The following is a 14,617-nucleotide window of genomic DNA, read 5'->3' as shown; positions in this document are numbered from 1 at the left end:
CAATTCTAACCACTGGTCTAAATTACCCAATGAAGCGGCCATTACTTCTACGATAAATTTTATAGTTAACAAGATTAGACAATTACTTTTAATTAATTATTTTACGGCACATACTTCAATCTACGAATTGTAACCGATAAGTTCGCTGATGATTTCGAGATGAGTTCGATCCACTTGGAACCAATTCTAAGAACACCACCAGTTTCAAGATTGTAATTTTCAGATTGCCCTACGAAATGCAAAGGCGTTCCGGTTACTTTTGTTCTTCAATGTTTAAAATAGCCGTTTTGTTTAAAAATTAAGTGCAGCAACAGTGCATTTTTGCCACAACTTGGCGCATATCTCGAAACCAGTGCCATCCTAAGAATTTGTTCCAAGTCGATATGCCTTGCAAACTCGCTACCTACAATTCGTAGGTAGCGAAAAGTAATAACTTAAAATGTTCACTAACGCAATTATGTTAGATATTCAATTAATGATTTACATTTCTCGGAGAAGTAACGGCCGCCTCATCGAGTAATTTAGATGAAGGGTTAGAATTGTGCTATTTGCCAAAGTCCGCTTTCAAAAAATTTGGTGCAGCTATAAGAAGCGCACTGTATAGATCATATGACGAATCATCTGCGCCTAAGACGAACGGGAACCTCCATGAACATTTTCGTGAAATATGCACAGAGTGGAGGCTGAAAGTTCAGTTTCTGACACGCACTGTTTCTGTGAGACAACGGCTTTGCTCCTGGTAGGTCAAATATAAGCGAACGCATCCGAAAATTTGCCTCCGTAGTATCAGTGAGTATGTGTATGTGCACATACAGTATCAGTATGTGCCAGTTAACTGGCACGGGTACAGAACAAACGAACGCGTAACTTTTACATACAGAATGTAATTTTACATTCTCACGTGACATACTCGCCCGAAGGCAGACGGACAAACGAGTATTTAACACCACGATAACCAAAGGCTCGAAGTTGCAACTGCTATGGAGCATGTTACTGAAGTACTATAGCGCCAAACAGACGACACAAGAAGAGACAGAAGCGCTCGTCCGTGTCTCTTCTTGTGTCGTCTGTTTGGCGCTATAGTACTTCAGTAACATGCACCAACTAGCCCAACAAAAAGTTCTGCTATGGAGCAATAAAGGAAGCACATGTCTTAGTCAGTTACATTAACGCATGTGTGTCTAATGCGGAATAATTCAAGCCAGACAGTTGCGTAATGCACGTCCCCTCAGTAATTAAGCACGCCGAAAGCGTTGCCCTGCCCGCTCTCGCGTTCCGTGCGTCAATTTTCCCGCAAGGCCGTCCTACTGGCGCTGCACGGGACAAAGCGACACGGCACGCCCACCGCGTACACACGCGTCTCGTCAACAACAACGCATTCTGCCGAGCGAATAACCCAGAAAGGCATGCGACGTTCTCGCTGCATCTCCTAAGTGGGCGGGCCGACTGAGCGGCTTCGGTGGTATATCTTTTGAAATTGTCGAAAGCCTATACTGTCATGCACTGGGGGTTGCCCAAATTCCAACAAAAGTGCTGTCGTCCCACGGACAAGATTCCAAACTCGAACGTGTCGAACTGATAAGTCATGCGCGGAAGTGCGAATGCAATGCTGTTGGCGAGTCACGTGTTCCTTTTTCTTTCTCTTGTTCTTTTTTCTTTGAGGGGGAGTTCTTGCTCAGGAAATATAAGCGTTCTTCTTTAAAACAGCGTGACATTTTAGTTTATTGAGTGTCGTGGCAGTCTGCTTTCTGTGTGTTGTGTATTCCTGTCGTGCAGCGTGCACATCGCTTCATTTTTGGTGATATACCTATTTCACCAGGCAAGCATCTCCAGGATTCATTAAAGTGCCCTCTTTCCTGCAGTGTGCATCGCTCCCCATCTACCACGCGCTCTCGCGTTCCGTTTGCGGGAAGCGCTGGTTCTTCAAAACCATGCAACCCGTTCGTTCCTTTGTGCAAAGCCATCCGGCCTCTCTTCCGCCCCTTCTTCCTCATTAGCCCCTACTTTGCGCGTGAAAGTAGGCAGGGGTCTCACATCGTGGAGAAACAGGAAGGCGAGGCGGCGCTAACCTTTCAAGCGAAAGCCGTTTCAAACCATTACCGACGACCCCTCGGTTTTGTATCGTTCTAGACGTTAGTCTTTCCTCTTCAGAAAAGAAATGCGCAAGTTGGTACGTTGCAGACGGTATTTCGTCCGAAGAATGCGCTTTTGCAAGCATTGTGAGAGGATCCTCTTCTCTTCTCCCCCTTCTCGCTCACACTCTCTCTCTTCTTTATCCTGCGCTGTTCACTTTCCTCCCTGCTGCCCGATGTTCAGCTAGATATCCGTTGACAGTTACCGAGAGGAAGACGTCGCAACCCGTGGACTCGGGCACCGCGGGTACATATGCTCGTCTGTGCATCAACGGGCGATGGTATCTCACGAAAGCGCCTGGCCGCATGGTGGTCGCCTGAAGCACCTTTAGTTGAACCGTTGCGGGTAAGCACGAAATCCGAGCTCCCCCCTCTCCCACTTCCGGGTTTAGGACCGTCGCCCAAAGCAAATCGCTTCATCCCAGGAGCGCGGGGAGGGGGTGAGAGGGAGTAGCACTACAGGGAGCAGCGTACTGGATGATGATGGGTCGATGAGTACGCAAGCTCCAGGGCACAGTACCTCCAGATGCTGTGTTCCTTTCCCGGCTGACAATGTCGCGTAACGAATGATGACGGGACGGATTGATATAATTGCTCTAGCCTTGGGCGATGGTCCCATTTGCACTTCCTGTCTGACCAGGCACGGTGCAGCCTGCCTTTTCAAACCATTACGCTCTCGTTTTCCCTGATCTAACAAAATAGAACAACTTAAACATACTGTCTGTGACTTGCAGATTTCTGTAAATCTTCCATTTAGCATTTGCAACACGAGACCTAATTTCATTACAATCTAAGCATGGAATAATAAACGCGTATTGCGTTCATCAGCGAATAGCCGATTTGACCTAGGTCTCCTTATGACCGCCGCTATTAAAACGCGTTACACATACAAGAAAACAAGAATAAATAATAAGCCGTTAATTGCGCTGCCCTGAGGAAAGCATAAGAACGGGCTTATTGCTACTGCGTAAGTACTAGATTTGAAAGCGCGACAACAAGAGAAGGACAGGATGACAGACAGTTCTGGTATTGGAGCTCAAACCCTTACCACTACGCCAATGCTGCGACTCGGCGGCGCTGTCCCACAGCTGCAGAGCCACCACTGTTGTAAAGTTCGGAAGCGATCCAAAGTGGGGGGACGGTATCAACCAGCGACCCCAAACTGGAAAAGTTTGCGACCCTTTATTCACAAAGCTTCATGGCTTCAAGAGCACCAGGGACTCGGAACAGTGCCAACATCATATTAATCCATATCAAAAGAGACGTCAACGAACGAAACATTCACCAAGGTGATCTTAACTACAGTCAACCCTGAGAACAGACTGGCGTCTGCAGAACGGGATAATCTACAACGGATCGCATTCAGGTCATCAATCGGGCAATCAAGAAATTTGCGGAGCGCAACCAACCTTTCTACGTGGCTTTCACAGATTAAGAAAACACATTTGATTCAGTAGAGATACCAGATGTCACGGAGGCACTGCACAGTCAAGGAGCACAGAAGCCACACGTGGCTATCAAGCAAGCATATTTATAAATATTGTACGGCTACCTTAGTTCTCCCCAAAGAAAAGCGAACAGAAAAACAAAAGGGTGGGGGTGCCTTACAAGGAGACAATCTCTTCAATTCTATTCATCGTATGCCTAGAAGTATTGGAATTATTAGACTGGAAATGATTGAGAGTGAAGATCAATGGCGAATACCTCAGCAGCCTGCGATTGCAGATGGCATCATCTTGTTGAGCAACGCTGGAGATGACTTGCAGCAAATGAGGGAAGGCCTTATCCCAGAAAGCATAAAAAAGCATGGTTGAAGATTGATACACAAAAGACGAAGGCAATGTTCAACATCTTGGAAAGAGAATAAGAATGCATGATCGGGATTCGGTCTGTAGAATGTGTGCAAGAGTATACGTGTATATATAGCTCGATTAATTCCAGGAGATCATCATCATCAGAAGGAAATTTACAAAAGAATAAAATTGAGTTGGAGCGCATACGACACAATTTACGGAGCCATGACTGGCTTTTCAGCGTTATCCTTGAAATGAAAAGTGTGCAATGATTGCATTCTACTATACGGCGAAGCTGTATATGGCTAGGATGCCGGGATTCTTTCGCGACCGTAGACAGAAGACTATCATCATGAATGGCTCGTACCCCTATAAGCACTCATACCGCCGTAAGCAAACAAAAATTGTGATGGCTCATAGCCCTGTGAGGCAGAGGCTACAAACACACAAAAAAGTGAATCGAAAAGTGCTTACATTCTTTGGAATCACGCATAGAATATACAGAACAGCATGTCGAAAACTGTCATCATCAATGGCTCATACCGCCGTAAGCAATGGCTCATACCCACGTAAGCAAGCAAAAAATGCAATGGCTCATAACCCCGTAAAGCAGAGGCTACGAGCACAAAGCAAAGTGCAGCGAACAGTGCATACATTGTTTGGAGTCGCGCGTACAACATACAGAACAGCATACGTTTCAATAAAAAACAAGCAAATAAAAAGAAAAAAAAACCTCGCTATCCCGGCTCTGCGAGAGCGTATTTCTAGCGAAGCTGTTCAAAACCACCGCTACAACTGCCGAGGGGGGCATGTAATGCTTTATGACTTTTAGAGCACTGGTATAGTACGGCTATTTTGGGGTAATGTTAGGAATGAGAGTAATGGTAATTTTGACAGCATGCCGCCGCCCTTAGCGGTGCTGCAGCGACATCGAAATTAGTTGCTAGGCTGGTAATGTTTATATGCGATAGGACGTTACACCCCGCGTCGCAAGCTGGCATCACCACGGCAGCTTATGCAACAGTAATCTTTGCCGGGAAACATATGCGGGGAGCGCTACGTGCTTCGCATTGCTATCGCGAGCGCCTTATCGTCAATTATGTGGTTGGAATGCCCATTTTGAGCTTGTTCTTTATCGAAACGCATGCTGTTCTGGACAATGTATTCGTGATTCCAAAGAATGCATGCACTGTTCGCTACACTTTGATGAATGCTTGTAGCCTCTGTCTCAGGGGGGTATGGGGCATTTTTTTGCTAGCTTACGCGGTATAGTTTTCGACATGCTGTTCTGTGTGTTGCATGCGTGATTCCAAAGAATGTAAGCACTGTTCGTTTCACTTTGCTGGGTGCTTGCATCAGCCTTTTGGGTTATATATGAGCCATTGCATTTTTTGCTTGCGTACAGGGGTACGAGTGCTTAGTGCTTACGGGGGTATGAGCCATTCATGATGATGGTTTTCTGTCGACGGAGGCAAGAGAATCGTGAGGCTTATAGAACGTGAAAAAACAAGGACGAAAGGAAGACGTTACACACACAGGCGCTAACTTGCAACTATTCCCCTAGCCAGTTAACCCCTAGCCTCTCAACCATTTCTGCTTCCATAATTTCTCGAGTGAATCTTCCTCGTGCTCTTTCCACGATGGAGCAGTCTCTGTGGATAACTGTGGGATAACTGTGTTTCAAAACCATCAATTGCCCTTTCCCGCAAAGGGTTAGGTTACCTGCGTAATGGTGTGTAAGGTATCTTTTGGAAACAGCGCATGCATGAAGATGTATGCGAAAAAGTTGTATATATGTGTGGGTTCTTTGCTCGAAATAAAGATTGTTTCAAGTAAGTGCCTGTGTGTGTCACACGTCTTCCTTTCGTCCTTGTCTTTTCACGCGCTATAAGCCTCACGATGTCATACCAACAAGCCCAAATCACTGCATTACGTAAAAGAATCCCGGGATCCTAGCCATATGCAGCTTCGCTGTAAGACAATTCTCACAGTTCTTGAAACCGTAGAGTTCGTAAAATAATCCCTAGAGGGAACTCTGGCGCTTGTTTCTACGGGAGCTGCAATCGGGGCGGTTCAGCCAGAAGGGGAATTATCGGAAGTACATGGATTTGACCAAACTTCGGCCTCCTGGCTTCCAACGGCTCCGCGGCTTTGCAGATTCGTCGTGTTCAACAAAGTACCGTGTATCAAATAATTAAATAAACATTATTACAATTGTTCTATGGCCGTATCGAATACAGGATAAGACCTTTTTCATCCGTGATGTGGCAGCACTGCGTTCATGACCCCAGAGAACTTCCAGTCAGCCATTTACGAGAGTCATGTTAGCAAAGAAAAAAGAAGTATTTTGTCGCATACTACACTGCAGGCTCATATTCTTGATGTTTTCAGATAAAAGAAAGTGCGCAATGCGTCGAACTCAGGTGCGGGCTTTTTTTTTGTTGCACTTAACAATACAATTCATTGTCAAATACTCCAGCTCCCCAACAAAGCTGGTGCCAGCTGGATGGTCCTGTAAGTTTATAGGCCAATGTAACTTCTGTTGCTCCCGACGGCTTAACCGGAAGTCTTCTGGGAACTCTGTTTGTAAGCATGAAAGACAGAAGCCCGATATTTAAACCGTTACGCCACGGATGCTTCTTTTTTTCTCTGTGTTGCCTCACTTGGACACTGCGTTTACGAGCTCACAAGACGGTACGGAGAAACGTCAGCTGTTTGCTGACTACAAGTCATCAGTATTTCGGCACATGCAACGACATTTCCAATCTCGGAACCCACTCCGGTACACACGTCTGCACCTTCTGCACTTTGACAAAATTGGACGCAGACTCGCAAAAATATGGGCGAACTGGGACTGCGTTGTGTACAGCAGTGCGAGTTCGCTATATACTGTGCAGGCCCAGGAGCATAACAAGATCAAGAGGCACACCACCGTGGTTTTCGACGGCCAGACAACGGATTCCATGCGGGCGCATGCATCGACAAGCGGCATGGAACGCTTTTACGAATTTCTTGCGGGCAAGCCACCGTGTTGAGACGCTTGGTGCGTTTGGCCAGCCACTTCGACGGGTTGAGTCGTTGTAATCAATAGCGATCGTGCGTGTTCGCAGAGTGTTCTGCACTTAGAGGAGTATAGATCGCTTTGAAATTCAGGGCAATGAAGACATATAGAGCATAAGAAACAAAGCCACAATAGCGTTTGAATCCACAAGTACTACGAGTACACAAATTCATGTGCTTCCTACCATTCCTATGGTGACTGAACGATCGCAGCGGCAGAGTGCTAGTAGTTATTTGTATCAAACTCCACGCTTTAAACGCCGTGAGTTAGAGCGTCTAAAGCTAACGAATTTGATATATGAGTTTACAGCTTAAACAGAACTGTTACAATGCTCACGAAGGTTTCGCATACATTCTACTAAAAGATTAGAGGTCTATTACATCAATTCAACCTGCGTTAAACGTCTTAACAAGTGCATTTTACATGATTGTGGTATCGTGATTTATTGCCAAGTTACAGAGCTGAAATATAGAGACTATTATCTTTCGTAAAACTTTCTGATATTCAAGAGCCTTTGTAATAAGACTAATGGCCTAAGTCCCAAGTATGCTTCCTGCTGACAGCAGATATTAACTTTCTTTTTTTTTTTAAGTATGCAACAAATCTCACCGAAATCGGTGTAGTGGATCCGCGAGCAAAATAATTTATCCGTTCCCGTGTGTTTTAATTACAAGCTCGCGAGTTAAGCTTCGAAGCAGGATCACCGGTCACTACGGGCGGCGTCACCCTTGTCACACTCATTTCTTATGGGAATAGAATGGAATCGCTTGAAGATACTTCACAATGTGGGGCTTTGGTTGCGCTACCTCTTCTTGCGCAGCAAAACATAGCTCCGGGAGAAACTGTCTGCTTATGGGCGGGATTAGATAGCTTTATTTCTGCTTAGTACATGATACCTTCTAACGATACGCGACATGTTAGGACCTTTGCGCATGCGCGTCGTATAGCGCGAATTGCTGTGGCGGTAAGCAGGCGACGCGGCGCGGATGAACACATCTCGGGGGGCATTTGGCCTTCCTATTGGCTAAGAGGTCCTGCAACTTCCACATTTTCACTGGAATGGGTGGGACGGGCTCGTCTACCGTTCGGTCGCCTCAACGACCGATCCACAGGACAGGTGTGCCACAAGGCACAGGTGAAAGCTCGTCCGTCTTTATTCCCACGTCTTCTTCGCTTCAAGAATGGCCTCCGAGAGCACGAGCGCCCGATCTCGGACGCCATGTTCTAACGCGATAGCGTTAAGGGCCCCTTGTCGCCGAAAATCCAGTGTTGGTGTAGGCGGAGTTGTCCGTGAGCGAAAAGTTACGCACTTATTTAAGTATATGTATATCCTACGCCTTACTATATGACATGCGGACATGCCGCTTATATTGCGACACCATTATGTCCCGAAAGTTTCTCATACCCTGCCTTACATTCTTGACAAAGATATTCCTCGGAATTTTGAGAATGACAGCACACAACCATATGTCATTACCAAAACACAGAAAACGCATGCGTTTTATGCTACACCTTATGCTACTTCTGCGGCAGAAAGGATGTTCCACATCCGCCGCCAAGGTCTGTGAGTGGTGGCGCTGGCTAACACTCCCAGGGTTCTACTAGGAAACATAAATACCCAAGAAAGTGGATGGGGAACCGGCGCGCGGTAGCTTAATTGGTAAAGCATCGCAGGCGAAGTGCGAAGGCTGTGGGATCGATCCCCACCTGCGGCAAGTTGTTTTTTCGTCCGCTTTCTTTTCAATTAATTAATCGTTTCTCTACATCATTTATTAACCACAAGTAATTTCCCCTATGTTGTCCTTGGTGTCAGTGTCTGTTGGCTTCTTATGATATGACTAATAAAAATCGGGCCCCTTTATCTTCCCAGACTGAAATATTAGAAGTGCGAAACAATAACAGAAACCAGAAAATGATGTGTTCCTTTAAAGCGAAGCTTTCTTTTCCTCTTCGACTTTCCACTGCTGCTGCTGCGGCTGTGGTCCTGAACGCCTCTAACGCCGGACGCGTCGGGACGTGGTTGAGACGTGGCCATGTCACAAAAACATAAAAGGCATGCGCTGTCCATGTTTTGTTTCATGACGTTTGCTTATGAGCTGACATTCTCGAAGTACCGAGGAGTAGCTTTGTAAAAAATGTAAGACAAGGTATGCGCCAAGTGGGGGGACTGCGCGGTTGTGGTTCAGAATGATTATTCTTCAAGCGACGCTCTCGGCGTCGACACGGAATTTTCTGCGACGCGGGGGCCCTTAACGCGCTATCTCGTCAGTACATAGCGTGGCACAAAGGAGAGAATACCCGAGTATCTCGTGTCAACATTTGTACCGCGTTGCATGTGCACAATGCCCTCTGGACGCCGTAACTATATAGGCGTGACCCTACGGAAGTGCAGTGCAGGAGCTGCCGCGCTTGTCTCCGTGCTCACCCGCATCAGCAACGGCAGTAGAGGGAGGATGTGGGGAGAATGTTAGCGAGGGAATACAGAGAGAGGGAGAGGAGGCAGCTTTGTGAGCTACATCGGCGGTGTAAGAATATTTATTCTTACACCGTGGCTACAAAACGCTACAACCCAGAATGGCGCCGAAGCGCGCACTTACTGCCGACGAGACGAAGGCCCGCATAAAGGGTCGAACGGAGCAAGAACGGCAAGCACAAGCGGAGCAGGCGAGGTAACATTTCACATCACGTCACGACTGTCGTAGGCCGTCAATATATCACCGCCAATGAACGCAAAGAGCAGACAAAAAGCTTCGCTTACATCGATACCCACAGTGCGTGGGATCCGCATATATATATATTTTTAAAATTTATTTTTGGCGCGGCTGCGCACACTATTTCCGTGATCGGCCCACGCTGGAGGCTTCCTACCAGAAAGCTCGCCTTCGCGCTTGGCGTTCGCCACCAGAGTTTCCCGGTAAGCATTACGGTCCCATGAGCTGCGGTTGCCGGAAAGCGTGAGAAGCAGTCGGGAATATTTGAATGCTATCACGTTCCACTCTTAAAGGCGTAGCTCGAGCGTCATCCACGTGTCCTGTTTCTTTTTTCTTATTCTTTTTTTTCTTCAATTTAGCAATCGACCGCTGTGTCTCCAAGGCGCCGGGTAAATCGGGCGAGAAAATTCAGCCAGCTCCAGGTGGACTAGCCGGCTTATCTGACCACGCCAGAAAGTCTTGTTGTGTCGTGTGCCTGTTGAGCAGCGTCACGTGATGTGCCCTAAGGCAACGTTGGCGAGGATCGCCGCCTTTCGCAGGCCGTTAAGCGCAGCGGCTTAGCGGCGAGCTATAAAAATCGACGAGGTGTTCTCACGCCTCGTTGCTAATGGTCGGCGCTTCCTTATATTCCTTATACATAAGTAAAAAATATAGTAAGGAAACAAAAAGCTGGTCATCGTGAATTAATCGCGCTCCCGCTGTCGGTGGCATGTACGTCAGCGTTTCCGACGAATTTGCGTCAAGGGAGGAAGATTGCGGAAACCATGCAACGTTTCAATGTCGGATGCCAATCCTTTGGCACCAGACAGCTAACGTCTGCGAGGATTGTCCCAGATTACTAAATATAGGGGAGGCGTCACGAAATGATACTTTTTTTTGCCGACCCCCAAGGTCCACAGCAGCGGCAGGCATGAGAATTAATGCAATAATTACAGATATAATTACTAGTTAACAACAAATGGCACTAATTATCGTTGATTAGGTGCGCTAGAGGGCATGATGTAATTTTATAATAGAAGCCGCGCATTATTGAAGGCATAACGAGAGAAAGACAGAAGAAAGGGGGAAAGGCAGGGAGGTTAACCAGATGGGAAAATTAGGTTTGCTACCCCACGCTGGGGAGAGAGGGGAGGGGGAGGTAAAGTGATAGCAAAGTAGAGATAAAGAAAGAAAGGAGTTGAAGGCATAAATCTTTGTTGTAAACTCTACGCCTAGCTCCCGTTAAAATATAACGCGTACATAAAATGTGCCGTGAAGTGCGCTAATGTTCAAGATAATTTGCTTCCGCACTTTTGACTTTGCCGCCTCGTCACTTATTTGGTCAGTGCAATAATAGAGACCAATGCACTAAGGGAGAAAGGTTTCCTCTAAAGCCAAGCTTTCTTTCTCTCCGTCTTCGACTATTGCGCTGCTGCTGTTGCTGTCTTGCTCGCCGCGTCGGGAGGTGGTTCACAGCGTGTGGCAGAGAGGAAAGGCGACGCGAGAAACTCGTTTGAACTTTTCTGTAGCGTCGCATGTCCACAGTGCCCTCTAGAGCTCCCTGGGCGTCACCGCGTTAGCCTCTTAACAGCTGTAATCATCCGTGACTCCCCGCAAAAGCGTTCCAGAAACTGCAGCGCTTGCCCTTCTATTAACATGGGAGCCCAGAGGGGAAGATGATATAATGGTAGAGACGAGGTAGGGGGAGGAGGCAGTGAATGGGTAGTTGCCACACAAGGACGGTGGGGAAGAGGGGGAAAGTAGGAGGAGGAGGAGAAAGCTGACGTGAGGAGGCAAGGAAACGCTACTACTACGGTACGACAAGTTTCTGCTATTTCTGAAATATAAACGCAATGCAACTTTCTCAAGTGGAAAGCCTGTGCCCGCCGCGGCAGCTTTGCGGTGTTAAGAATGGCGAGCTGCAAGGAAAAATTGCCACCCAATTACGACTGGGGGACAAGGCGCGCATCCCCCACTCTCCGTCGCTGCAGCTAGACTGCGTTCGAAGAAGCGGGCTTTGTGCTGAAAACCGCCTCCATCCACGAGCCCCATCTCCGTTGTGACGAAACGGGTTCGACGGACGAACTATTGTGCCCGAGGTCCCCAGCGCGAACCTGATTTCGCTACGCATGAGCAAGCCGCGGCGGGACAACGAGCTACCCAGAATGTCTCCGAGCTTCCCGGAACGACTCCCCTCTGTCGTCGGCTCCAGTCCTTCGCACCTGTGTGTTTGCGTGTGTGTGTGCGTCACCTTGTCGCGGGAGGCGGCTAGTTTTGCGAAGACGAAACGAACATTCGCTGCCTTGTATCGCCGAAGGACCGAGCGTTTAAAAACGGCTGTTGGGCGGAGGCTCGACACACTTCTCTCGTGCAGTCAGGTTGGTCTGACACACTTTCTCTTGAGCAGTCATGTTGGACTGACACTCTTTTTCTTAAGCAGTCATGTTAGACTGATTTAATTTCTGTAAATAAACCCATTTTCCTCGTTCTCGATGAGAAGCAGTTCTTCCCTTCATCAACTTCCTCAGCGTGTTTAAGTTGGACGACGGCATGGGCCAGCTACCTTCGAATTCATGCCGGACTCCAATCTTGGCAACGGAGCTCGAGCGATGGGATTGAGCCCCCAATCCCGACAGCGGCTATGGCATTGCTCGAGGTCGCGCGTTCGATCGCCACTGCGGCGGCCGCATTTAGATGGGAGTGAAGTGCAAAAAATTATCGTTTACTTAGAAAAATTAAGTCGGAGTCCGTCACTATGGCGTGCCTCATAATCCGATTATGGTTGTGGTATACGTACAGCCCCACAATTCAATTAAAGTTTGACACTTCTGCCACGATGCGAGATGCCATGTGAGAGTCAATGATAACGATCAACCCTCTCCGAGGTTGTGAACAATGGCGCACAACAACGCACCAAGGAAACACCTATCCCTGTGTGTTCTGTGTACTTACGCAGACAAAGAGCCGTGGCGCACGCAAGGTAACGTTTCATATCAACGCACCACTCTCGTGTTGGACTAAACGTTGAAGAAATTAAACATTCGCCGTCAACATCACCACTAATTATCGTCAATCAAAGCAAACAGCACAGGAAGCTTCGCTTACATCGATTCCAACAGTCTGCGGGATTCGCATAATTTTTTTGCCAACATATAATTCGCGCCAGCTGTAATCAAATATGACTCAATAACGAACTATATTTATATTACTTAACTTCCTCATCAGAAATGAAAGTGCCCCCCTCCCCACCTTGCATGGTGATCAGCAATACATGCACACATACACAGCTCTCTCACCCCGACACATTAATGCACACACGCACATCCAAGCAGCCAACATGTATGCATGCCTCCCCCCTCGCCTCGAGTATTAAGCACCGCTGATACACCATAAGTGTCCACATATCTTTCAACTAATTTGGAATCAAAAGCATCGCGCAAGTGATACAACTTTTAATTGAATTCGATTGTATGTTTCCAGACGAAAGCAAACTTCTCAGTAACACCGCTTGACCCTCACTCGGCGAACAACGGAGCACAAGTGTGGTGAAGACGACTTTTTTCACCGGTAAGTTATTTACTCTGCTTGAAAATTAATGCATGCATAGCACACAAAAATGTTAGTCTTTAGAGAACCTGGTACACCGACCTTGCTATAATGTTAGATTCCTAAAAGCACATCTTATTTCGTTGTAACATGCGGGCTGGCGTATCTTGTCCGCCCAAGTCCGTTTGCTGTTGTTTTCGCAACGTTAAGCTACGGTTGAACTTCCTGTCTTTCGTTCTTTCTTTTTTTTCTTTTTTACTTTCGCCCTTCAGCAGTGAAAGATACGTCCTATTTCTTCTACGAAAATTAAATGATAAAAGACGAAAGCATGCAAATATGAGTGGCATAAGCGCACTGTTCAGACTGAAAATGAAAATGAGCAACGTGGCCCACTTGTAAACCACTTGCGTTACGCTTCACGGTACCGTGGTCACGGCAGAGACCGGAGGGCTGGAACGAAGTACATGAAAAACGCCGTGTTTTCTGCCCTTGAGGATGTTCTAAGCTGAGGGGACAGGCGTGCACTTGTGAACTCACCAGCGACGAGTCACGGATCACGTGGCAGATGATTTTCTTGAACAGGCGGTACAGCCAGCCGGTGAATTTTGCCGTCACAGGAACCATCACCAAGTGATACCACCGTAGGAACCAGACGACGCAGACGGGAGCTAGCAGACGACGAACATGTGTTCCGGACGACGCGCTTCGAAGCAGACCTCCTTTGTCTGTGATTTAGATCAGAATGAAGAGATGTGGCAATGAGGAGACGATGATGAGTACTGAAGAACTTGATGCACCGTGGAAAAACACACCAGGTTTAAGTACGAACGAATACCAGAATAGTCACAAAAGTCCTCGATCCTGTTTTCGAAGGAAGTGTCCGCGACGACTATCCACAACAGACTTTAAAAAACGACAGCAGCGGTTATGAGGTGGGCCTACAGAAGGCGACTGTGGTGGTGGGAAAGCTGAAACATCACTGGAGCCGCACAACACGTTCACGCAGAGTCGACAGCATCCTACAAATAGAGTCTGGCACCAGTCGTCGAAGAGCACACGCTTGAAGAGGTACCGCTGTCGCTACCCGTTAATTTCGCTAATGCCTAAAGTTACATATTCGACGACAGGCTTCGAGCGACGACGTTGACCGATCTACGACACGGCGGCAGACGCAACGACTTCAGTAGCAGACGACGTTGGTTGGCGGCGGCGTTGTAGCAGACGACGCCGCTTGTAGTAGCGGAGCGCTTTCCAGGAGAAGGCGTGCTCGCGCGAACGTAAAAAAGCCGGTCTCTCCCTTCCAAGCTCGTGCGCGCGTACAACGCTTACAACAGCGGGGGAAAGAAGAAAGCGCGCTCGGCGGCGACTCGGTGCTCGCGGCGGCGGCAGCGTTTC

General features: G+C 47.6%; 1 protein-coding gene across 3 annotated transcripts in view; it reads right to left on the bottom strand.

Annotated features, from left to right (window-relative positions):
- Positions 1-14,302, bottom strand: part of LOC126534563 (kelch domain-containing protein 3-like) — a 118,429-nt gene extending 104,127 nt beyond the window's left edge. For 2 of the 3 annotated variants that reach the window (XR_011895828.1, XR_008613064.2), the window contains exon 1: positions 13,760-14,301. Coding sequence is in view for 1 of the 3 variants with exons in the window: in XM_072289341.1 (XP_072145442.1) it covers positions 13,760-13,846 (87 nt within the window). In the remaining 2 variants the exon portion in view is untranslated. Of the gene's footprint in view, positions 1-13,759 lie in introns of all 3 variants that reach the window. The other variant, XM_072289341.1, reaches the window with a different exon arrangement.
- Positions 14,303-14,617: the final 315 nt, after the last annotated feature.

The sequence above is a fragment of the Dermacentor andersoni genome, chromosome 7 (assembly GCF_023375885.2).
Source record: "Dermacentor andersoni chromosome 7, qqDerAnde1_hic_scaffold, whole genome shotgun sequence".
Lineage (NCBI taxonomy): Eukaryota > Metazoa > Arthropoda > Arachnida > Ixodida > Ixodidae > Dermacentor > Dermacentor andersoni.
Note: the sequence above shows the minus strand (reverse complement) of the source record. Positions and strands in the feature narration are given on the sequence as shown.